The sequence below is a fragment of the Leptinotarsa decemlineata genome, unplaced genomic scaffold (assembly GCF_025532065.1).
Source record: "Leptinotarsa decemlineata unplaced genomic scaffold, Ldec_3_MD MMD2_tig00078422_RagTag_RagTag, whole genome shotgun sequence".
NCBI lineage: Eukaryota > Metazoa > Arthropoda > Insecta > Coleoptera > Chrysomelidae > Leptinotarsa > Leptinotarsa decemlineata.
In genome coordinates this window covers 2203354-2230398 of record NW_027412747.1, presented here as the reverse complement: position 1 = coordinate 2230398, position 27045 = coordinate 2203354, and the positions used below count along the sequence as shown (strand labels likewise).

The 27045-nt window shown below is 35.4% G+C and overlaps 1 protein-coding gene and 1 long non-coding RNA gene across 3 annotated transcripts in view; both read right to left on the bottom strand.

The window, feature by feature from the left end:
• Positions 1–27045, bottom strand: part of Dpp10 (Dipeptidyl peptidase 10) — a 264426-nt gene that overhangs the window by 144946 nt on the left and 92435 nt on the right. The window contains exon 5 of one of the 2 annotated variants that reach the window (XM_074185976.1): positions 24985–25112. In XM_074185976.1, the coding sequence (XP_074042077.1) occupies positions 24985–25112 (128 nt within the window). Of the gene's footprint in view, positions 1–24025; positions 24258–24984; positions 25113–27045 lie in introns of those variants that run through there. The other variant, XM_074185977.1, reaches the window with a different exon arrangement.
• On the bottom strand, positions 15886–20049 carry LOC141487319 (uncharacterized). Its single transcript, XR_012468326.1, has 2 exons — positions 19592–20049; positions 15886–19505 (listed from the first exon to the last, which is right to left on the bottom strand). It is a non-coding gene; the product is annotated as an uncharacterized lncRNA (long non-coding RNA).

Here is a 27045-nt window from a genome sequence, read left to right as displayed (position 1 = left end):
AAAATCACCAGGAAGTGTACAATTAATTTTTAGCCATGACATTTGTTTTGTAAATGAGTCCTTATGTTTCAAATTCAAAACGAGTCCTGTTTGAATTTTAGATTCAAAAATAGAATTTACTTGAATTGAAGGGGTTATATTTTGAGGAGTGATTAATTTTTGGGAAAGGAAGTTTTTGGCTTTCTACTACTCCATCTGATACAAAAAAAGGGGATGAGAGAATCTTCCAAATAAAGGAAGGAAGTAATCAATTTGAAAATAAGTAACTCTATACATGGATGTGTAGATCATGCAAAGAAGTAACTTTCAGACAAAAAACTGAAAGAAAGTCCTCCTGAAACAGCTACTTTCATATAAACATTGAATTACACTAATATCCACTTCATCGAATGCTTCAAGCCAGAATCATCATGATCTTTATCGATGAAAAATCTCATTCGTTTCAGTCTTCAAATTTTTGTTAGGATTTCAATCTTCATTCCTATTGGGAAATTGAAGTTTTTCAATTCTCGCGTGCATTTCTGAATATGATTCAATGTGAAAGTGGCCAATTGTTTGAAAGAGTTTATTTTAATTTCTGTAATAGTCGCATCAATTTTACTTTACGTATTTCTGAAATTCTCCATTTTTCAAATAAATGTAACTCACCAAAAGGGCTGTTTTGATGGAGTGTGGCGAGGTGTGAAGCGTGAAGTTATTACAGACTGCTGTTGTAATGGAGTCTGGGATGATAATTCTGCTACTGTGTATAACTTGCTGACAGATTACTATGTATTGAGGTGCGTTGGGGAGACAAACAATCGTCTAAAATCAAGAGAAAATACTATTAAGTTTGAGAAAACATGAGAAGGATTTTTTTTAATTTGAATATTTTTTTATGAATAACTCACCCTCACGATCCCAAATGAAGCAGTTGGATCCGTTTTTTCAGGAAACCTCTAAATATCACCGAATTATTTTCCTCCACCGGAGTAGTGAATGTTGTGATGATTTTTTTGTCATTCTCTGCGGAAGAAACACGACTCAATTATTCCAATATAACGGTTTCTTTGGTTCTAGAAATTTCAGCTTTCAATATTTTAAGAGACTCTTCTACGACCAGATCCTGCATCTTCTCAATAGACTTAGCGGCGTTTTTTTTCTAAGATAGAAAATGAGTTTGGAGTATTGGAAAAAAAATATTTCGTGAACAAACACGTTGAATTTATAAGCGTTAAAACTAATATTACATTTGAGGTAGGTACTCCTTGGAAAACTCGGTATGGAATGTTGAAATTTATTTTAGAAATTGAAAAAAAAATATATATGAAATGAAAAAGTATAGAGAATACTCACACTTTTGATAGTTGAATATACGCGCAAACTATAAATAGAGATACACACATCACTAAAGGCACAATTGATTGCACAAACTGCTGTAATGAATATGAGGAACCCTGTTGATATTTTTTAATAAATATCTATTTTCACTCTCTGTATGATAATCACATAAGAGTTTTTTCCGATGAGCATAAACCATTTCTGTTTATCAATCAGACCTTCCATCGTATTGCGCTCAATTGATTAGCAAACAATCATTTGGTAGCGAATTATTTATCGTATTAAATAAAATTCGTGAATATTTCAGTGTTTTATTCAACTGTGAAACAAAAATTCACAACATATTTTTATAAATAATCAGTGAGAGCAGTAGAAAAATTTCTTGTAGAAGAACCATTCCGTTGAGGATGAATTAGTAGCAATGAATATGTTGTTATTTGAGGTAGCTGGCACCTTTACAAATTCCACATGCTCAAATTGTTGAATTTTCCCATAACGTTTTTTTATCTTTATAAAATTTAATATCTTTGGAGAGTTCTCGCACTCGTCTGCCGGAATCTTCGAGGAGCTATCTGTACTTTTCAGAAGACATTTCAAAAATTATAATTTCGAAAAGAAATTGCCTTACAAATCGAAATGGTTTAGATGGGGGAGAGCGTCGCTTCTTGTTCCGTTAAAAGTAACACACTCATCGTGGGGTATACGTCATATGGAGCACACGTTGTCATAGGTGTGTTATCACTAATTTTTTAAAACGGCAGTCATTGTTTTTTCCTTTCTTACCGACGAACGGCCAACGATGTGCATTTGAGAACACCCTGTGTACGTCTTGATCAGGTCTCGAACAGATTTTGACCAGGTCGAACTGGTCTTTATCAGATCTTGAACAGGTCTCGACCAGGTCTTGATCAGGTCCTGAACAGGTATTGATATGCTTATCAGTTTGAGGCGTTAGTCACCCGTTACCTTATACTTTTTTCTCAGATGAGACACCCTGTATAAACAATGTATTTCAAGGCACTTTGTAGAATTTTTCTGTTATATTCACCTACATCTAAATCACTTCTAGTCATCTCCCGATGATGTTTGGCGAAACGCGATCTACGGTGACCAACATTGTTTTTATTTCTATATCAACGATCATGTTGGAGACCACCTGGTATATTTCGTTTTTAGGATATATTTCTCATCTTCGAAACGGATCAGCTCCGTCTACTACTACCAAATGCGTCACAACGAATAACATGTGGGCGAGGCTAGATAAGCCTCTATCGGAACACTTGTGCCCATTTAGCAAAACACCCTATCTGGTTATCACCCCAAAGGGGTTACCTAGGTCCATTTGCCACTTCTTCGACCACCCATACGAATATACACCAGCAGGGTTGTTCAAGAAGTTACGTCATTCCATTGTCTTCACTCTCTCTCTCTCACCGTTCATTGAGGACTTTTCGGCAGTTCTCTCTCTTCGTCGTCGACAACCACATCTTTCTGGTCATTGACGATCTACAAAAACCAACAGGGGTGCACAAGAACTTACGTACTTCCATTGTTATTGGGGGTACATTTGTGCCTTCACGTACCATCGTCACCCCTACAGCTAAGGGTGGAGAGAACTTGGGTGCAGTGGTTAGATAAACAGCAAATATGTAAATCTTGCATTATTTTTGGGACATTCGTTACATCTTCCTTATCTTTGGGACAGAACAGCATTTATGTAATTAAACTGCGACCCCGATGGTCACATACAATTATAATTATTCAAATAAAAACCTCGGAAATGCAAAAAATTAGAAATTTTGTTATCAAATTGCGACCCCATAAGTTACATTGATTTACAAGACGCCACAATCGGCTCTCTCTCTCTTATACATTGGATGATATATCTCTGGTCCCAGACGAACCTTATTGATCTACTTAATTCTGTTCTGTCGAATCAAACAACATTTTTTCCAATCGCCTTGATATATGACACTCCAGTATTTTCTGTTCTGTACATAAACGATTTCAATGTTACCATTACAGCAGACATATTTTGATTCACAAAATAAATACTGCTAGTGAAATGGCTTTAGGATGGAAGTTATCGTTTTGTAAATCAATACCAAATAGCCCAGTGGTACGACATGACGTGAGTGGTACGATTTGATGATCACGGGTTTCATGAGTTCAAATCCTAGGGCATTTTTTTTACTGTTAGTAACAAAATATTTTCATTCGTATAAGTACCAAAATTGGCACAACCAATAATCATGACGTTTTATTTGCCAAAACAAAGAAAATTTTCGAATTGATGAAATGAGTGAATATCTCTGAATATATATAACTCAAAGATGACTGACAGACTGACATAGTGATTTATCAACGCACAGCCCAAACCACTGGACGGATCGGGCTGAAATTTGGCATGCAGGTAGATGTTATTACATAGGCATCCGCTAAGAAAGGATTTTGATCAATTCTACCCCCAAGGAGATAAAATAGAAACTCTTTGGAAGTTTCGACATAGATGGACACTTCAATCTAGCAGACCACTATTATAATATTCATGCAGTCATTGTTCATTGTGGTTCTGGCGTTGAATTTGTTCAGTATTACGCCTTGGTCAAAGACGAAACGGACTGGTTTGAGTTTGACGATAGTCGTGTTCTGGCGATGCATTGAATCTATTGGAGCCTCTGGAGCCACCCTACATTTTGTTTTATAAGAGAGAATACATTGGTGAATCAAGATCTTCAGATAATGCGGTGCTGCAGGTTTTTCCGGGTTTTCCTGCAGCTGAAAAAGCAAATACGCCACTGGTATCAATGAAGTCGCCCTGCAGCGCCAACTAATTTTTATTGTTGTTTTTATTTTTATCGTTGTTTCAATAAATGTTTATTCAATTAAAAAAACTGTATGTGATCTATAAGAAATTTATATTTCTTCAATACTGATTTTTCTTCAGTCATTTGCAAGGGATATGAAGATTGCTAATTTCCCAAATTGGAAGTACAAGAACGTATTTTTGTGGTTATCATTATTCAAGGAAGAAATTCTGCATCCTACCTATTTTGAAATTAGCGGACTAAATTCTCTTCATCAATCTAACATTGGGTCATCGTTTCGGAATATGCTGTGAAACTATTTTCATCACCTCTTTGTAAGAGCAAATTTTTCCATGAATATACCAGCGATTCATCGATAACCGCTGAAAATCAGTACCTACTCTATGTCAAATTTTCATATCACACATAAATGGAAATTGATTTCTGTGGAACATATTTCAAGTTTTGACATACCCGCTGCTGCAGTGAGATTATCGTTATCATCAGGAAGTGAACCCAGATTAAAGAATCAAAGTTGATTGTTGTATGAGACATTCAGGCATTACCGTTTCAGCATAATTCCTCAGGTGAGCATTAATTTCAATCCGATCTGTTTGATGTCACAATAATTTCTCTCAGAAATAAATGCAAACTTGAGAGAATTGGTTCTGTGGCCTATCTTGTTACATGGTATTCGGCCTCAGATTCTGTCTCTTGGTTCAATTCTTGGTTTATTTTTCAAGAAAACTCAATTAAGTATATGCATTATTTCAAAAGGTCTAACGGATATCAGTTCTCTCTTGATACATTTGTTTGTATCTAATTGTATAGAATATTTTTTTTTACTTATGATGCACTGTTTGGAACCTTTGGTGGAGTAATGAATATAACTGGAGTTTTTTCCCAACACTAAATCGTTATTTTCAACACCTGGATACGTGTCGAGGTATTAAAAATGACGATTCGGTGTTGGGAAAAAACTCCAGTAATATTTAGAGTATTTTAACAATTTTCCAAAGATTATTGCCTATAGGTATTCCTTATTTTCGATGATGCTTTGGATGAGTTGTCAATTTTGTTTTGATAATGTTAATGATTATTTCATTGACTCTGTAAATTCTCTAATCAATGATTCTGAACCTGCTGGTGAACATCATCACGATATAAAAACAAACTCTTTTTTTCTTCGTCCTTTAGACGAAACTGAACTCCTTAATATCATCAAGTTCATATCGTCTAAGAACTCCAGTGGCATTGATGACTTACCAGGTAGAGTATTATTGTATGTTGCTGAACTAATCATTGAACCACTTACATACCTACTTAGTCTCTCTTTCCTTGAGGGTTCATTTCCCTCGTGTCTTAAACATGCTATTGTTGTTCCTGTTCCCAAGAAAAATGATAAGCACTTAATCTCCAACTACAGAGGTATTGCATTGCTGTCTTCATCAGACTTGTATCTTTCTGTAAAAAGTATAACCTACTCGCAAAGAGCCAATATGGATTCCAATCTGGTTTATCCACCCAAGATGCCACTCTTCCTCTGGTCAATCATGTTTTATCCAAATTTGAAAATGGCGAAAAATCGCTCAGTATTCTATTTGATTTGTCACGAGCATTTGATACCATCAACCATCAACTTCTCCTCGATAAACTTTATGATACTGGAATTCGCGGCCAAAGTCTAAAATGGATTAAGACTTATCTGACTGGCAGATCACAATCTGTTTAGGTTAGGCTCAAATCTGGAATTTATCATTCTGAAAATCGTAACATATTAACAGGTGTTCCCCAAGGTAGTGTCCTGGGTCCTACTCTCTTTCTCTTATTCGTCAACGACATGTCTAATATCAATCAACAATATTGTACTGTGCAGTTTGCTGATGATACGCCCTTCTTATTGAGTTCTTCTTGTGAAGGGTTATCTGACCTGGCTGATATTGCAGTTGCTAATATGCTTAGTTACTGCGCCAGAAACGGCCTCGTACTAAATAGCAGTAAATCTAATACAATTGTTTTCTCGCTTAGAGAAATGGACTGCAGTATATTAGTTAGAGCTAATACTAAATCTATTGTGCAGAAAAAATCAGTCAAATTCTTAGGGTTGAACATTGACTGCCAATTATACTGGAATGATCATATCGACTCAATTTCTATAAAATTATCCAAGCATTGTTTCGTCATTTGGAATCTCAGAAATTCTGTCTCTATAAATATTTTATTAAGTTACTACTAGGCCTATGTTCACTCAAGTCTAAATTATTGCTTATCTGCTACGGTAACAGCAACAAATTGAATGATCTGTTGATTGCTCAAAAAAGGATACTGAGAACCATGTGTTTCAAAAAATATGGTGATTCTTGAAAGCAGTTATTTACTGAGTTACAAATTTTAAGTGTGATATCCATGTATATTTTGAATTGTGTCACTTACATTAAGAATCATAACCATGAGTTTCAGCAAAGGAATACTATCTGCATAGCTGCTGGTTATACTCTCAGGCAAAATTATAATCTGATAGTTCCTGTACACAAATTAACATCTGTATCAAACGGACCTCATGTTATGTCTATAAAAATATTCATTAAACTTCCAACATTCATTAAGAAAATTCCAAATCCCATTAATTTCAAAAATAGCGTTAAAAATATTCTCTACAAAAATGCCTTTTATTCACTTGATGGATATTTTCAAACTGATCTGGCTGCTTGACATCACGATTGTTTGCTTGTCAATATTCTACTGTTTATACTAAGTATTTTTTAATTGTTTGATATAATTATCTCCTACATCTACTATTGATTCAATTTTTTTTTATGTATGTTCCATATTTTATCACTTGATATTGTTCAACTCCAATCTTTACTGTGATGAATCCACTATGATGAATCATAGTTCGGTATTTTTCGAATATAAATATCCTCTATCATGACGAAACACTGATGCTATGGATTTTTGGGTAGTGTACAAGTGTATCGTCTACAAAATCAGCGAAATTTTGCAACCGCTTTTCCTGGATGCCAAAAATGTATACCTTTTTTTGGATATTCTCTGTGCCTGCGGTTTGTTTCTCAATAATTTTTTGAGAGCAAATGGGTCGTGAGTTAACAACTAATAATTCAAAAATCGAAATTATTTTTAGTTAAAGAAAGGGCGCCAGTTAGTTTGAGCTTATATGTGAAAATTTAGAATGGAATAGATGGAGTATCAAGAATAGAAAAAATATTATTGAGACTAATAATATCTTCAAATAAACATTTTACATATATACAATCAAAAAAATAATGTATCATTAATGATTGGCAAAAAATCCCCAATTATAGCAATAATTTTATATACGCTTTACACCATAAATATAATTTTAATGTTAAATTATATATGATCTTTTAAGCTTTGACTGTAACTTTTCGAAAAAATGAAAAACAAATGTCACACCTTGAGAAAATTATCTGCAAACCTGATAGTTGAAAAATTGAGGATTCCATCCATAAACCATATCCTAGATATTGATATTGGTACTTCAACTTGGTGGTCTCAATAATTCTGATTGCATAAATAATTTTTAACGGAACAATGGGCTCATTCAGGCTAATTTAGTTTTTTATTGAAAATTATATATTATGAAAGTAAATCATCTCCCAAGTATCTCACAAAATTTTCCGGTTTATATGTCAATTAATAACTGAGCAAGAGCAATTGACGTCACACCAGGCAACGATCTTCGAGCGGTGATAACCGGGCCTGTAGTTGGAGAGTATGAATCGCTGTCATCGTCGGATTTCGTTTCATTTGCTGGTTTGAAAACACCACGTGTTACGTATTTTTGTATTCTTTTGTTTTTAAAACAATTCAAAAGTTCAAGGACCATTATGTGTTCATTACAAGACAGCTTTAGTAAAGCTGATTTGGGTAATTTACCTTAAGTCGATATTTTCATGGTGATGGATGATTTTGCTGTTGAGCTCGTCGACGAATATTCAAATCCAAATTTTTTTAAGAATTTCTTTATGATATTTTTTTTTGGTTATTCGAGTTATAAATTATGTAAGTATTTATTCCAACAACATTCATGGCACTATAAAAAGTGACCATTGGCTAACGACGAGTTGTACGAGCGCAATTGTAGGCTTCGCACATTTTGTCTACAACATCGACACCTCCTTTCGTTTTGTTGTAGTCCATAATTGTGTCTGGTTTGCCAGTTTTCCTGTCAACACCATCATCGTAATGCATCGTCGATAGTAATAGCACATTTCTCTTTCAGCTTGAAATGTACGAAACGAGTGTAGAGAAACATGATAGATTTTTTGGTCTAGGCAACAACATTTGAGGAGGTATCTCAGGTTTTTTTTACGTAATGTTCCAATTGTAGGGAGACGGTATTCCTTCAGTACCTCAGTTATAGGTACGCTAATGAAAAAGTTGTCGAACGTTACATTTCCATTCGATCTCAAGATATGTGAACAGAGACAAGACACCAATGCTAAATTTGAAGTGTCACACTGAAATGGCCCGAAAGGCTGTTTTCCTACGTAGACCTTTAACTTTGCCGTGTAGAACATTTTGGCGTCGACCAAGGCATATATTTTGATTCCATAACGATAAAGCTTTTTCGGCATATAAACTCTGAACGGACATTTACCTCGAAATGCTTCAAGTTTTTCATGCTGACATATTATAATGTTGTGACAAATTCAATCCAAACTGGTCGTAGATTTCCCTGATTGGAGCTGACTTTCTATTCGTACTTTTTCTTGTCTGGTAGCTTTATCGTCAAAACGAATATGTTTCAACTAAAACTGAAATCAAATCCGCGATATAGTAAGCCTAAATATGTCCATAGCCATTCCATTGGCCCCATATAAATCTTCAGCATTTCGCCGGTTATTTTTGCTAGCACTAGAAATGTATAAAAGTCCCAATAATGCCTTCACTTCTAATAATTCAGTTGCCCTAAAAGAACGATTTTGCGAAACATCATAAGCTTGCAATTGTATAAATTTGTTGGGGTAGGTAACAATTTTTTCCAATAAGTTCGCAGATAAAAAGCATTCCCATATTTCTGAAGCTTCAATTTTGTGACGTATATCTCCTTTGGGGCAAGGTAAATGAGTGACAATATTTTCGGCACGTGTTCGTATATTCCGTGCTATTGCAGGATATTTTCGCCACATCGTAGTTCCATTTCCACCAATAAAGCGAGGTATTCTCGCAGCTTGAATTTATTGTTTTTCAGTAACAAGCAAGTTCTGTCCATTATCAAACTCCGCTTCCGATTCTGTATCTTCAATAGTTTCTATATGATCGTCTATCAAACTTCCCTCGTCATCATCTGGTTAAACCTCTGAATCAGTTAAAACTTCTCTATGAAGCCGTAACAACCATTCTTGATCCCCTTCGTAATTCATTAAGAATGTATTCATCTCAAAATATAATCTAATCAGTACTGTTATAAAAAATCACTCAAAATATACGTACCTTAAAATATAACTGCAATTATAACGTCGGTTTGTGGAACCGAATCGTAAGTAATATTCCAAGTTTTGATTCAATGATGCTCACTACCCGCTTGCCAACTTACGACTGAATACGAGAATACCTACCACAGAGAAGCGACAAAGAAGGCCATTTTGTGTCCCTTTCTCGTAGAAGCATGCGTCGACTTGGTTGTCGGGCTTAGTTGTCTCTCGGGCTTAGTTGTCTCCATTAGTCTGTGAGCACTGAGCAAACATAATGAGGTAGGTAGTTAGTTACAAAAGGTACCTACCTAGCTCTGTATACCTTAAAATTATGCTATTTAAGCAAGAGTTTTCAGAAGATAATTAGTTTTGAAGAATCCATCGTGAGAGAAACAGTAGTTGTGTGTTTTTGAATCAACACTAGTTGAGTGAAATTCTACGAGTTGAACTAATATCAACATAAAACTAGATTTTGTGTGTATTTATAAGAAGTGAAAATCGGAATGCCTGGTTACTATTGTGTTTTCCGCGGTTGTTCAGCTAGAACCGGTGAAGGAACGAGTATTTTCAGATTTCCCCAATACTGTGAAACGTAAATATTTTTATACATATTGGGAAATATGTTTGAGAAATGTATATCTTAACTGATAGTAATGAGAAATAATTAAATTTGCTATATTTCAAAAGTAAATTACTGACTATTTTCAAAGTTCGATTTTCAAAATATGTGGCGATGAATGGGAATCTTGAATATACTTTCAATCAAATAATTAAAATGAAATAGATCTGTTTATAAAATAAAATAAAATAAAAATATCATAGATATTTTCATTTCTCTTTTCTTTAGTAGAAGTCATATAGGTATGTTATATTCACTTCTTTGAATTTGATTTGAAAAAAAAACACTTTATTTTCAAATGCAGACTTTCTTTGAATAATAATTAAAAAATACAAATTCTAAATTGATACTGGACAAGTTCTGAATCGATACTGACACTTATTTGACCTCGCAAGGTTCATTTATAATATGTAGGCAGCGGTGTCAGCAGGAGACGATGGGAAATAACAATAGTATTAAGTTCTGCTGACTCTGCTGACTCAAATTCTTGGAAGTCGTTATCTTGGTAATCTGATACCGGTGAGATCGTCCTACTCACGATATAACAACTCCCCTTATCAAAGAAAAGTTGGAGCAACTTTTATTAAGAAAAAGTGTTTTCGTTCAAATTCGTGGTTAGCTCGACATCTTCTTCAACGGGGTCGTCTAGACGGACGCTGGGTCTTCTTCTGGGAACCAATCTTGCCAGGGTTCTGGGTACTACTCTTGTTCTTGGTGGTCTCGGTGGGTTGTCGTTGCTTGAAGATGTGATTCCGATCGCAATTGACTTTTTGCGACGGCACTTACGGAAAATATACAGAATCACTAGTGCGATGATGAGTGCAATTGTAAAATACGTGAACCAAGAAATATGTTTTTTCACCAATGGCTCGTTGATGAGTTTGTCCAATTCATCTGAGTATTGGTTCAATTTTCGCATATCTGTAGTTTTTATTTGAGCTTCATAAAATGCCATATCGTCTGATATTTCGATTTCTTTTATGTCTTGATTGAAAGTCTCTTCATCAACTAGTAGCTTTTGAATTGTTGAATTGAAGTTTTGATCACCGAGGTGGTTACAGATATTTGATTTTTCAATAGATTTTCGATTTGGTGTTCGTCTTGACTTAATTTATTGATACAATCCGTGAAATATTCTCCATCGGATGCGTCAAGGTTTCCGGTTATTGCTTTCCAAAAAGTTTCTACACCATTCATTATACCACGTTTTGTTCTTTTTTCAAAATTTTCTGTGTCCGTGAATGTATCTCTGAACTTTATTTGTAGTGAGTCTGATATTTGGCTTAAAAGACTGGTATGTGTTTTTATTTGAGCTTTGAAAGCTAGTATTTTAGGCTCATCTCTATCGAGAAAATTAATGAGGTTTTCTAGGATTTTATCATTGTTGTACTGTCTTTGATGGATGATAAATCTTTGTAGACCAGAAGGGTCCATTTTTCATTTGTTATTTTGAGGGTTCTATCTTGATGGAAGAAAACGCCGATCGAGTTATTGATAGAATCTAAGTTGTATCGGGCACTGGCTGTTGATGACACCAGGAGTGTCCTGAAAAAGATTATTATCATTCATGAAAACGTTTCAGGCGGTCAAAAATTACTTTAGTTTTATTTCGCGTTTTCCAATTCACTAACATCGCGGAGTTTGGATAAATTTCTAATATTTCAAAGTGTCCATTGAACTTATTTTCGAGTTCATTTGAAATTTGTGACTCTTTCACATAGACCTTGTCTCCTTCGCTTTTCAAAGTCTTTTAAATACTTCGGTTAACCTTGCTATGTGCTCATGGATGTTAGGAGAATATACGATGATGTCATCCATGTATACGAGACATCTTTCGTTTTGTATACCTAGAAGAACATTATCATAACTTTCACATATAGTCAGTGGGCATACTTGAAGACTGGCTATAAATCAAATTATCTAAGATCGATTCGTTCAGGGCAGTCTCAACTCCCTACACAGTAGGTTGATGGACTGACACCTATCAGAAAACAATTACTCACCTAGCTAATACCACGAAGGGCGTTGGATTATATCCGACAGGTGTCAGTGCAGGATTATTCACAGAAGTTATACCTGCATATGCTGTTGGCGATACAACTGCCGCAATAGATTTTCAATTATCGGAACACACTTGCAGACCGGTTTCGGGCTGTTTGGCCACTCGTCAGTGCAAGGTAGTGTATATCATCAACATAAAGTCGATGATTTCCGATAATTGAAAACCGAATTCCGTCAGAGTATCATTCCTCGAACTAAGCTGAAGCATACAACAAACAACAGGTTTGTCGTCGCCCCATCTGCCTGTGAACGAGGTAACCAACTGCATATCGGAAATTTGCCCAAATCCTCGTATGAGGAAAAAAACTTCCACATATAGTCAGTGGGCATACTTGAAGACTGGCTATAAATCAAATTATCTGAGAACAATTCGTTCAGGCCAGTCTCAACTCCCTACACAGTAAGTTAATGGACTGACACATCAGAAAACAACTACTCCCTGGCTAATACCACGAAGGGCGTTGGATTATATCCGACGGGTGCCAGTGCAGGATTCTTCACAGAAGTTATTCCTGCATATGCTGTTGGCGACACAACAATGCCCACTGACTATATGTGAAAGTTTTCTTTCCCTATACGAGGAATTGGGCAAATTTCGGATATGCAGTTGGTTACCTCGTTCACAGGCAGATGGGGCGACGACAAATCTGTTGTTTGTTGTAAGCTTCAGCTTAGTTCGAGGAATGATACTTTGACGGAATTCGATTTTCAATTATCGGAAATCATCGACTTTATGTTGATGATATACACTACCTTGCACTGACGAGTGACCAAACAGCCCGAAACCAGTCTGCAATTGTGTTCCAATAATTGAAAATCTATTGCTGCAGTTGTATCGACAACAGAATAACTTCTGTGAAGAATCCTGCACTGACACCTGTCGGATATAATCCAACGCCCTTCATGGTATTAGCCAGGGGAGTAGTTGTTTTCTGATAGGTGTCAGTCCATTAACCTACTGTGTAGGGAGTTGAGACTGGCCTGAACGAATTGTTCTTAGATAATTTGATTATCATAACTCTCTGGAACGTACTTGGAGCGTTCTTTAAGCCAAATGGCTTAGGAACAAATTCGAAGTGACCATTGTCTACGGAGAAAGCCGTTTTGGGAATATCTTTGGGTTCGATTTCAATTTGATGAAATCCGTAGGCGAGATCAAGCGTTGTGAAATATTCGCATTTACCAAGCTGGTCTAGGAGGTCCGAGATGTTTGGTAATGGGTATTTGTCGTCAACCGTTAGCTCGTTGAGTTTTCGGTAATCGATGACAACTCTCCATTTCTGTTTTACCGGAGGCATCCATCTTTTTGGGTATTTGGGTCATTTCCAGTTTGGGTATAACCCAAACTGGAAATTGGAATTGGAGGCATTAATCAGTAGTTGATTGATGCTCTTCTTCGTTCAAATGTTCGGTTCTTAGCAGCGCTTTGATTTCTTGGATACGGTCAATATGGGGTTGGTTTTGGGAAAACGATTCAATAATATTCAAAATTGATTCATGTGTTGGAAGGGGTTCGAGTTTCAGCAGAGCAGAGAAATCAATTTGTTTTGGGATCGCGTTTGTATTTACGATAGTAGTGTAGAACATACCGTTTTCATCAATTTTGACTATGGCGTTGGGAATTCTTACTTTTTTTCTTTCTTCAGCTAGGAATATAGCTTCACTGTTCTTGAGGTTGCAATGTAATTTGGATATTTTCTTCATTCGGGGTTCTATTTGAATTTGGTTCGGTTTTTCAGTGAGTATATGATCCTTTATCTCTGAAACTTTGAACAGAGGGACAGTTTTCAAATTTGTTATAAGTTGTTTATTTTTCAAGTCAATTATACAATTGTAATGTTCGAGAAAGTCAGATCCGAGTAAACCGTCAAAGTCGATGTATAAGTCGTAGATAAAGACATTGTGTGGATCGTTTTGTGTGAAATTTATTAAAGTGGATTCATTCACGACAATTTTCTGGTCAATGATACCTTTTATAGTGACGTTTTCAGGGAATCTAAAAGGGGTATTTTTCGTATGTTCTGGGGTTAACAATGGATATTCCTGCACCTGTATCGATGAGGATTTTAGTATTGGAAGAGTCTTTGATGTAGTAGAGATTCTTCGAGTTCATAGGAAGCATAGGGCTTACATGAAAATTTGTTCCGGGAAGTTCACATTCGGGTTGAAGTCTTGTATATTCAAGGACTGAATTTGGGATTGGACTTCTGATATAGGGTCGATCGATTTGTTGTTGGTTGTCTGGGGTTGAATAGGTGGGTGGTTCGCATTCGGGAGTGAGAGAAAATCCTGGTACATTGACGGATCTTCGGGTGTTTCAATTTGGTTGTATTGGTAATATTGATCACTAGGGGTATAGTTATCATAGTCATTATCGGTGGGGTAGTAATCGTTGTATTGATAGTTAAAGCTATCAGCTGTATGATATTCTTGATTATCACCTATATGATAATCTTGAGATTCATGTCATGAAATGAGCTCTTTGGTTTTGATTGAAATTGACAGGGTAATTCGGATTTCTTTGAATTACGGGTGGTCTGAATTGGTTTTGAGATTGAGGTCGAATTTGATTTTGATTAGTTTGGGACCTGTTTGGCTGAGAATTTTTTTGAAAGTTTGGTCTTGAAACATTCTGATTGAGTAGAGGGTTTGTTTGACTCGAAACATTTTGATTGAGTTGAGGGGTTCGGTCTCGCAGACTTTAGGTTGGAATATTGATAATTATTTTGGGGTCTTTGTTGACTCATTGGACATTCTGTGGAAATATGACCTATCTGACCACAAGTGTGACAGGTTCTTTGGGATGTTGGTTAGGGGTTTCGTCTGATTGTTTGTTGAGGGCGTGTTTGGTTTGGTCTTCCATTTTTTTGATGTTCGAAATAGGATGGTTGCATTTCTCTCCTAATTCTAACGTGGGCTTCAAGTAGATCTGCCGAATTGGAGGCACGAATTACTTGACCTATTCGCGGTTCTAGTCCGGTTTAAAGCGTATTTGATGCCATTGTTTCGATCACTGTGGATTGCGCGTGTTTCTGTTTCGCAGAAAGGACGGATTTTTGTACATATGCGTGCATTTTGGCATCGTGGACTTGAAGGCGATTAAAAAATATTAAAGGTGTTTCATTTGGAAGTTGTTTGATACGTTGGAGATCGTGAATCAATGATGGTAGATCTTTAGAGTCTCCAAAATATAAATTTATTAAATGTTTGATTTCGAAATAAGTTCCAGGATTCCTTGAACTTATCAATTGTGCTGCTCTACCTCTAAGTTTGTTTTCGATGTGAATCACTAATAGATCGCGTTGGTCTGCTGTTGACATGTGGTATGCACAATCACAAGCATTTGAAAAAGTGTTCATAATTATTTGATCACCTTCGAATTCAGGCACTATTGAAAATATTTCTGATAACTTGTATGGTTCGATTGCATCTGGTTCTGGTTGGTTTTGAGGCATTTTGATTTATCTTAACAAATTGTCGGTATCAAAATTTGAATGATCGAACAGTACTTATTTACTATTTACAATAATCAATCAGTATGATTATTGATTTTGCAAAGAATTAAAATGATGGTAAATTAGATTGTAGTATAAATCGAGACAATTCAATATCGACTTACAGTATTACAATCTTCATTCCGATTCGTCGTGTTCTCGGAGTCGTCCAGTCAGGGGCTTCACCAGGTGTTCCTTCCGCTGCTTCCTCGAGTGATGACTCCTCATGGGTTGTTGGTTCTTTCTCTGTTGAGGGATTAGAATCCGCCGCTACTAGTTAGGGTTTCCTAGTTCTAGCAACGTTATCAAATCCTACAACGACTGCGCCAATTGTTATATTCGCTCCTTTGAATTTGATTTTTTCAAATACAGACTTTCTTTGAATGATAATTGAAAACTACAAATTCTAAATTGATACTGGACAAGTTCTGAATAGATACTGACACTCATTTGACCTCGCAGGGTCCATTTATAATATGTAGACAGCGGTGTCAGCAGGAGACGAGGGGAAATAACAAGAGTATTAAGTTCTGCTGACTCTGCTAACTCAAATTCCAACCAATCTCCAACAATAAGAATATAAAAAAACCACTAGGACTTCTTGGAAGTGGATCTATAATATCGGTAGCAATGACATGAAATGGAAAATTAGCTGTGCAGGGTGTGACTTAATAAGTGTAAAACATTGAAGGTGATTCCTCATCGAAAAAAACAAGGGATGCTCCAATGAAGTTTCTTTATATGAAAGATCCTATCTTTTTTTCGATGAGGAATCACCTCCTCAAATGTCTTACACTCATTCAGGTACACCCTGTATTTTCAGAACCTATCAGACCTAGCCGTGCATCTGTAGGGGATTTTTGAGCTCCACAGGTTTTACATGTTCTCACGAAATGCACAATGTCAAGTCGCATCTTAGGCCAATAATATTTTTCTTTAATACGTGAAAGTGTTTTGAAAAAACCGAAGTGACCTGAAGTTGGAGGGTTGTGTGCTTCTTTCATAATAACGGTGCGTTGACATTTAGGAATTAATATTTTCCACTCAACTAAATTAGACTTCATGGTTAAAGGAGACGGTATAAACTTGTAGAAAAATTATTTTCAGTTGGGATATTTTTCTGGGAACTTTGAAATATTTTCTATCATTCCAATATGATAAGGGTTAGATATTTGCAGAGGCAGATCTTCGCAAATGGTTTCAGTTATAGACTGAGGAAGTGTATCTTCTAACGAAGAAGAAGGAATTCGCGAAAGTGCATCAGGTATTACATTGAGTGCTCCCTTTCTATGCATATATGTGGATGAAAACTGTTGAAGTTTTACAGCCTATCGTGCGAGCTTTCCAGTTGGCTCTATTGAATTATGTAACCATAATAGAGAAAAATGGTCGGTTATTATGGTGACATGTGAACCCTCAATATAAGGACGGAATTTTTCATTCCCAAAAATTACCATAAGGCACTCTCTTTCTGTAACAGAAAAATTCCGTTCAGATTTCGTTAGCGAGCTACTGGCGAAAGCAACCACACTTTCTTCCTTATCATTATTTTTGAAAAAAACATCGAGAAAACTTTGTCAGGGTCAGTTTTCAAACCTTCTGCATCCACCACAAAACCTAAATACTTTAAAGGAATTTTGAAAAACTCACACTTCTATAAGTTGATTGTCAGGTTGGCATATTTCAGTCGGTCTTTAAGAATTTCGCAATGTCTTTCAAATCTCTGTCATTGTCATGTCATTAACCTCTGTTGACATTGGGCTGAGTTGATCAGGCCGAAAGAAACCACTGTAAAATGAAAAAGACCTCCACCTGGTACAGAAAAAGCAGTTTTCTCTTCAGTATATGGATGGAGAGGGATCTGCCAAAATGCCTTTCTCAGCTCTATACTCGATATGAAACGAGCGTTACCAAGCATGCTAAGAATCCTATCTACTCTTGGAAGTGGGTAGGCATTTGATTTGGTAACGGAATTTAAACGCTTTCCATCAAAGCAAAATCTATGCTCGCCTGTTTTCTTTTTTACTAAGAGCATGGGTGAATTCCAAGAAGAGTGGGAGGGTTCCACTAAACCTAAATGAAGCATGTCTATCTAGTTCTTCGTTCAATATTTTTATCATATAGGGCGATAAGGAATATTGCCTAACTTCAAAAGGTTCATAGTCGCCAGTATCAAGTTCTGAAATTAGTCGATCAGTACGACCAAGTTCATTTTTAGAACTGATTTCTTCGAAATCTTTTAATATTTCCGTTATTCTTGATTCTTGATCACTAGTTAAGTTGATTTTTTTCATTTATAAAGCTGCTAACATACTTCTTATTATCGGAAAGTTTCATGTCATAAGAATAAATATTATTTTGAACATGCCAAAAGTTATTTTTGAAGTTTATTTCTAGAAGAAACTGTTTTCAAAAATCACTTCATGAAATAATCGAATGTTTTAAAGACGGAACTACCAAAACGAATAGCGCTTTCACTAATTTCATCCAGAGTCAAACCAAATTTTTGTATAATATACAAAGCCCTTTCACCAAGAACAGAATGAGTTGCTCCCGAATCGAGAAGAACAGTAAACGAATTTCCAAACATATCTTTTTCTGAGTAAGGTCTATTATCATTTGTTTGACTCATAAGCAATCGTGTAATTTCCGGAAGTTGTGAATGAGATTTATTTTTCAAGAAATTTTCAACAAATTTTAGTCAATTCTCCCAATCATTATTTTTAGAGATTGTAAATTTATTATTTTGGTATCTTTTTCTGTTTACGGCCTTAAAACTTGAAGACATATGATGGCCATTTTCAAATGTATTACTTAAACGTTTTTTAAACAACTACAAGTTTTAGTGGTTTCATTTCGTTTTCTACACTTGAAACAAAATTTTGCTTTCCTTGGTGTACAATATCGGAAAGAATGATTTATTTTACGACAATTCCAGCATACCTTCACATCATTGCCCGTTGAATGGGAACTTTTTTGAAAATTTTTATGAAATGTATTCTTACGAAACCTATTACATTAAATTCAATAATGAAAAAAATGATCTATCAGAGACATTTATTTTTAAAACATTAGGAATAACACTTCTGTCCTTTTTTTTGTGTACGGCAAGTAATGTGCTTGCTCGTAAGGGCCGTGGGTTAAATCAAATAGATAAGTATAAATATGTACAAAAAATGATAACAAGGGCGCCAAGTAGTTTCTTGTGCACCGACTAGCCTAAACCTGAAATAAAACTACTAAACAATCAGATACGCGAAAACAATAAGGTGGAATACGACAAAGGAACATGAATAAAAACGTTGAATGTTGCTTCCCCAAAATACGCCTGTTCAACGGATTTATTCTTCACTTATACTATAAACTAAACGCTTATATAAAGGTGAAGACAAAACTATTCGGAAACACCTATTCAGCGAGGTTCATTGCTTTCGTAAACAATAATGTCAGAATCCCGCAAAAACATCACCATTAATAAAACTTCTAATCGGTACTTATCTAGCTGCTAGTGATGTGTAGATTCCTATGGCACGCTAATACGCAAATTCGTGAAACGCTCTTAATTCCATGTCCACACGGTCGATATAGGAACACCACCATCCATATGATTTCGGAAAATTTGCGGTTTAATCGCTACGTACAAGGCAATAAAGTTCAGAAAGGTCTGACCCCATCCACTTCGACGTGTTCTCAAAGATAGCACCGTCCGGGCGAAATTTCGATTTACCATATCAGAGAAAAACATCTAAAAAAAGGTATTCTCGTAAATAATTGATTTCGCGATACATACGTGCCAAAATAAAATAATGAATAACAAAACTATACGCTTACCTCCCAATGCTCGACTGCCCCAACATTGCCGGAGATGTTTTTAAACGGTCCGGAAGAAATAATTCATTCGATAAAATTCATCCCAATCGATAATAAGGATATTGCAAGATCGCTCCACAGCAGAATTACCCAATCACAATATCACAACCAGGCACGGCAGGTTTATATCCGTCAAAAGACGTAATTTCATATTAGAAAACCAGAATTTGCTTGAAATCAAATCTTCCGAACGTTATTATTCAGTTTCACTCACGAATGCCCTAGAGCGGACGGACGAAAGAAAGAAACGTTTCTTTTTTTTCTTTCAAAAAAACTTATCGAGTCGGCTGGAACTATATATCGGGTGTTTCACAAATAGAGTTGCCCTAATTTAATAATTAACGGTCAACTATTAACAACTAATCGTAACAAACCTCGACTCATTTTCTTCATTATCAGAGATAGTATTAACTGAAATATCTGAGATTAAAGTCGATGGTTCACTACTGAGATAGACTAATTCTGAACAAAGTTTAGATGTGTTAGGAGAAGAGTGGTAATCATTAGCATACTGCTGACATTGGTCTTTTTTTCTACACCATTTCAACAAATGTTCTACCGTTATAATTGGAGTAACAACAACAGTCAAACGTTCATTGTGAAGCAGCAAAATACCTTTCCGGGTATATTTTAATTTTGTACTGTCACGAACTGGTTTCTGAAGATAATTGAAATACAGGGTGTTCCTTAAACACACGCTAATATTAAAGGAGGTGATTCTTAGACCCATTTTAAGAAAAAAACTTCCCATGGACGTATGTCCTAAACGCCTTAACTTTTGAGATACAGGGTGGCAAAGTTTTCAAAAATAATCAGTTTTTTAATAATAACTGAGATAATTTTGTAGACATCTTTGGCATGTTTGGTACATATGTTCCATGCCTCAAGGCGCATTTTCTGATGTACACAATTTTGTATTTTTTCAAACAGTGGCATCCCTACCGGTTTCGCATTGAATATTTTTGGGGAAAAAGTACTACGCCAACGCTTTCTTTTCAAAATAAAATCATTTTTAAAATCCTCATTTATTTTTGAGAAAATTTGATCTCCTGGTATTTCTTTGTCCGACGGATGATTTTCACTCAAAAAAATAAAAATCGACAGAAAGCAAATTGAGAAATTAGATCAATTCTAAAATGAATGAGAATCTGAAAATTGCTTCATAACGCATTACCAATTCCCTAGTAATATTTGAAAACATAATCTGCAAAAAAATACATTTTTCACAAAAACGAGTTTTATTTTATTTTGTGACAGTAAGTCTAAACGAATAGCACAAATTTGTTAATTAGTAATAATACCAAAACTGATTATAAAAATTGTTGGAAGTGGCTATCTGCACTTAGTATGCATGCTTCCGCCCTTCTACGCATGGAATTACGCACCCGTTCAAATATTCCCGGCGTGTTTCGTATAGTTTCACACGAGGCAACTATTCGCTCTCTTAAATCTTCTAAAGTATTAACGGGAGTTTTATACACAAGAGTTTTAAGGTGACCCCATAAAAAAAATCTAAACTGTTGAGATCGGGGGATCTTGCTGGCCATTGCTGAGGTCCTCCGCGACCTATCCAACGATTAGGACAAACTGTATTTAAATGGTTTCGGACAATTACACTGGAATGAGCAGGGGCGCCATAGTGCATGTACCATATTCGATTCCTTAACGCAAGTGGCACATCTTCCAATAACCCAGGTAAGTTTTCTTCGAGAAAGTGTGAATAAGAACGACCATCAAGGCGTCCTGGTAGAAAAAATGGGCCTATTAGATGATCACTTATGATTCCTGCCCATAAATTAACCGAAAATTGGTGTTGGAAATGGGTTTCGGTTATTGCATTGGGATTTTCTTCAGCCCACACATGATTGTTTGGAAATTTTGAATGGCATTCCGAGAAAAATTTGCTTCGTATGTGAACAAAATTTGTGTCTCAAACTGCGGATTTAGTGCAATACTTTGTAGATACCACTGACTGAAGTTCACACGCTGTGGAAAATCTCTGGGGAGTAAATGCCTGCACTCTTGAAATATGGTATGGGTATAACAAAAAATCAACCAAAATACGCCAAACAATTTGATGACAAATATCCAGAGTTCTAGCGATCTTCCTCATACTCGTCTCAGGATGATCCTCAATTTCTTGCAGCACCGCTTCCTCAATTTCAGGAGTTCTTACTACACGAGGTCTACCTTCCGGAGTCCCTTTCTTGAAACTACTAGTTTCCCCAAGTCGACGATGAATATTTGAAAAGGTTCGGCTATCTGGTAAGGCACGATTAGGATATCTTTCCTGATAAATGCGCCTGGCTTCTGTTGCATTACCATCGGCAAGGCTATATACGTAATGCATTTGCGCATAATTCGTATAATTTACCATATTTACTGATATTCAGAAAAACAGCGGACTACCAAAATAACTTCAATAACACTTCAAAATCAATCAAAACGCGCTGTGACAGTTTTTAACACCAACACCTTACTTTAAATCAACATCAATATTAGCTACTGACGTTTGCACACACAGAGAATTCGTTTTTTTATTGCTATGGTGGGTACGCTGTTTCTTCTGCTTTTAATCTTTAAAAGAAATCACATATCGACAAACTCCATATTTCCAAGAGGTGCAGTAAATAAATTCTGCTACACGTCATTTATTCCAGGATAACTAAATTTACGTTTTCAAAAATTATTAAGCAACTGACTTTCTAGGAATCTGTAAAGTACTATTCATATCTATAACAACATTTGGTAAAGGGTTTTCATTTACCAATGCACTATCATATAGCAGAGCTTCCAATTCGATGAAGGTAGCATAACTTTCGTTTTTGAAATCTTGAATGGAAACCGCGTCTTTGTTTTGGGGAATCACGATTCTGTGAACTCTATAACTAATATAAATAAGTCGCGATTTAATTTTTTGAAAACCAGAATCTGTTTCTGGACCACTGAAATCATTAATCATTGTTCTGAGCTGATGTAAAGTATCAGTTATAATAATTTTTTCTGTTTCAAAAACATATTCAGCATCAGTCAAAGCAATTATCTACTTATCATCCATGCTACTATTAACCAAACGTTTATTCAATATTTTTCTTTTTGTAGGCATCTTTTTTGGTTACTATATTTCTCAAGCGCAACTCATAATTAAGTTATTCTGACAGAAGGTAAATTGTTTTCATGTGTGTTATAAACATGTTATATATTCCAAGCTACGATACAACATACATGATCAAAAAAATATATAGGTACCAAAGAAAAATTAGACGTATATGAAAAACTTAGGGTCTAGCCTGTACACTATCAAATGTACGTTTACACTCACAATTGCGACGTTGAATAATTATCTAAATAAATAATCGATAAATGAACAGAAGTCTTGTTTGAACGAAGCAAAGGGAGAGAAAAACAAAGAAGGAATACATAAAAACCTGTTAACGTTTTTTCCTATACTTTTTTGTAATCTTAATGAAAACTCTTTATCTTTAGTGAAAATGATAGAAATGCTTTGATAATGTTAAGTCTCAAAAATATTCGTAGGCATGAAACTCATCCATTTATTTGAACCGTGTTAGGAATCACACCACAAGTTTCTCAACTTCTGAGAGTTGTCGTTCGTATGGGGGCGTCAGCTGATTAACGGAAAAACAGATTTTTACACAGATTTTATATTTAATAAAAAATGTTCAGCGCTTAGACGTTGGGAGCCAAAAATGTATACCTTTTTTTTTGGGTATTCTCTGTGCCTACGGTTTGTTTCTCAGTATTTGTTATATATATATATATATATATATATATGTTATATATATATGTTATATATATATATGTTATATATATATATGTTATATATATATATATATATATATATATATATATATATATATATATATATATATATAAATACAGAGACAGATTTCATCGAGTGTGTATGATACATATAAAAAAATCCGCGGTTTGCCCCTCTTTTTTGAGTGTTGTGTCCACAAATTGTTCCATTTTATACATATATATATATATATATATATATATATATATATATATATATATATATATATATATATATATAAATTATATGTGATCTTTTAAGCTTTGAATGTAACTTTTCGAAGAAATGGAAAACGAATGTCACACCTTGACAAAATCATCTGCAAAGCTGATAGTTGAAAAATTGAGGATTTCATCCAGAAACCATGTCCCAGATATTGATATTGGTACTTCAACTTGGTGGTCTCAATAACTCTGATTACATAAATAATTTTTAACAGATCAATTCTCTATCCCAATATTTTCCACCAATAATGTGTGAAATAGGAACAAAAAAAAATGAAAAGAAAAGAGACCTGGAAGTGAAACGAGGATTCATAACAGATAGACTTGAGTGAAACAAGGAAAGCTTACCTTGGATTTTGAGTGGCCTCAAAGTGAGATTTAATGTTTAACTTTCAAAATTAATCTGTTGAGATACTTTGCATTTAACAAAACTCGTTGTTTGAAATTTTTCACAAATCCATAAAATATGTATCAAATTCAACAACTTAAAATTTCTTGGATGCACTTGATAGTTTTTTGATAATTTCCTCTTCGAATTCCCTCTTCGAATCTCCCTCTTATTAATTCTCGTGTTTCTCTAGCAGAAACAATAAGTATGCAAAAACGCCATGGGTTTAAATAAAAAAGGATATACCAGTGAATCTCAATAGTTTCAATTGAATCATTCTAAGGTTGGGGTATAGTTGACTGAATTCTTTTATTATTTGTCAAATAATTCGAAGAGATAGAGATTTCTGTTATGTGAAAAGTGGACATGTGTTGCATAGTGAATATTCCTATCATCTATTGTTGATTTTGCTAAAGGTAAAATTTCACAGACATCAAAACATTTTAATAGTCTCTGTATAATGGAGTTATTCTAAATACGATGTACACTTGGGGTCATACAGGCTGTCCTACTTATTTGATCTTCTTTTAATTATATCTTCAAGTAACCAACTGTGACAAATTGAATTGTTACAAATTTGAGATCTTGAACGTTGATACCTAAAGTAAATAGAAATCTGAAAATCAGTCATTTCCAGAATAACAAAAAGTTGGTGATAAGAAATTTTGGAATATTATGAAAGCAATTCACATTCCGGACAATATACTGATAGCATCTAATTCATCATTTACTCTACATAAATATAAAAGTAATTTGTCCAATGGAAAAATGTGCCTACGATTTTTTAACCTTGTATCTTTGAAAATACATAGTTGCAGATCATAAGTGACGTCGATGTTATGTAGCATTTGAAAATTTTAAAAATACCTTGAGGTGACTTGTACCTCTCAATTAGAAAGAATAACGAAAACTAACTCACCCAGTCTGAATATCGTAAATTGTGTATTGAGCTAGATACGAGTGTCTGAAAAGTTTCTGGACATTCTGTGCCAACAATATGTATCTCTGGTTGGGTGATAAATGGAATCTTGACGGATTCAGTCGTAGCTGAAAAATAAAACAAGATTAGTTATGTTTCTTGAAACGCTTTTCTGACGATACGTATTCTCATGTTTTTTTTTCCAATGATCTTTACATCAATGATAATTGACATCAGATATCAATTTGAGAGAAGTGATAATTTGTTTCAAAAAGATCGGTATGGTGCTCTTTGAAGCATAGGTTTAGATAGTGCAATATTTTAGATTCCAAACGGAATTCATTATTTGCGAAACAAATCAGCCTTTTTTCGTTCGTTTTTGTAAATTTTCGCCTTCCTTAATCTGAAGAAATGAACAGGAATTGAATGTATGAATGTGTAGGAAGCGCGAAATTTCAGTACATTCAGTTGAGTTATCATGTATACCAACCAACATGTTGTATAAAAAATATTTATTTTTCTATGAGAACTCATCGCCTGTCTCTATCACCAGAATAGATTAAAATCATTGTTTCACATTTTTCATAATTCAATACGTAATCATGTGGTGAAGCTTTTTAGAAATATCAAATTTGAAATAGCAAAGTTTGAAACAATTATTCATCAAAATTGACAGAGCGTTTTTTGAATTCCAAACTCGGACAGCTCTTACAGCCCTTCTGACATGTTGATTCGCACGTTGAAACGTTAGACCCTTCATCACCGTCGACGTCATTTTTTCCTACCCACACTTAATTTTAAAAAATCTGAAACTCCCCGTAAGTCACATCGCCCCCATAAACAATGCTTTATTTTACAACCGACAACACCGGAAAGTTTACGCTACCACACGCTTGTTATCATTGAAACGGATCAATTCGATACCATCCATATCTCTCTCACACCCATATCACAAATCGACCCATCTCATTCTCATTGGTTGACTGGGTAATGACAAAAAGTGGAGGAGTGTGAGTGGACTGGAGAGGGGCCATCCCTTCTCCCTTCAGTGCAAGGTAGTGGGCATCATCAACCTGGAGTTGATGATATTCCATATTGAAAAATCGAATTCCATTTAGAATATAATACCACTAATCAAGCTGAAGCGGACGACAAACAATAAATTTTCGGTCGCTCCATCTAGTAAACTAGCCAATCGCATATCCAAAATTCGCCCAATTCCTCGTATAAGGAAAGAAACCTCCACATATATATTCAGTGGGCATACTTGGAAAATGGTTTCAAATCAAATTAACTGAAATAAAATGATGACAAAAAACTTTTAAAACAAGCTTTTATTCAAGCGTCCTAAAAAGATCTAAATAAAATTTTAAATCACATTAACCACATTCATGACTTTACAGAATTGAAATTATAATAAAAGCTTGTCGCGATAATTTATATCTGTAATTGAAATTTTGTATTTCGTAGGTCTGGCTTTGCGGTCGTTTAGGCACTATTTCTTGTTTTATCTTCCGGCAAGCATGGATAGCAGTACCGGAAACTTCACTAGAAGCGCCTGCAGCTGCCCTAAGGCCGTTGGGAGACCTTCGGGAGAGCTGCAGGCGTTCTCTGACGATGAGACGGCCCTCGCGTACGAGACGTCACTCCTGATTGTGTTTCTTCCGACAGGCCTTGGGTTTGTGGTCTGTCTGTTTTCGTTCAGCCTATCTGAGGCCCTTTTATTTTCAGGGCGTTCCGGGCACCTATGGAAGCTAGCTGGATGTTCTTCCTTGCAGTTAAAGCACCGCAAGGGCGAGTATTTAGGTCTTTTGCATTCCTTGGTCATGTGCCGTCCAGCACATCTGACGCAGGCTGGAACTGCTTTACAGTTGCGTTACGTGTGACCGAACTTTTGGCATCTGTAATATTGTCCTGCTCGGTTTCTCGGCTTCTGTATTTGGCTCCTCGGGACCAAAATAAGCACGAATGGTATCGGTACCTTGTTAGCTTTACTCAGGTGGGCTACGGAAAGGATCTCAAATCCTCTACCCTGGAGTTCGGTCTTGATGTCGTTACACT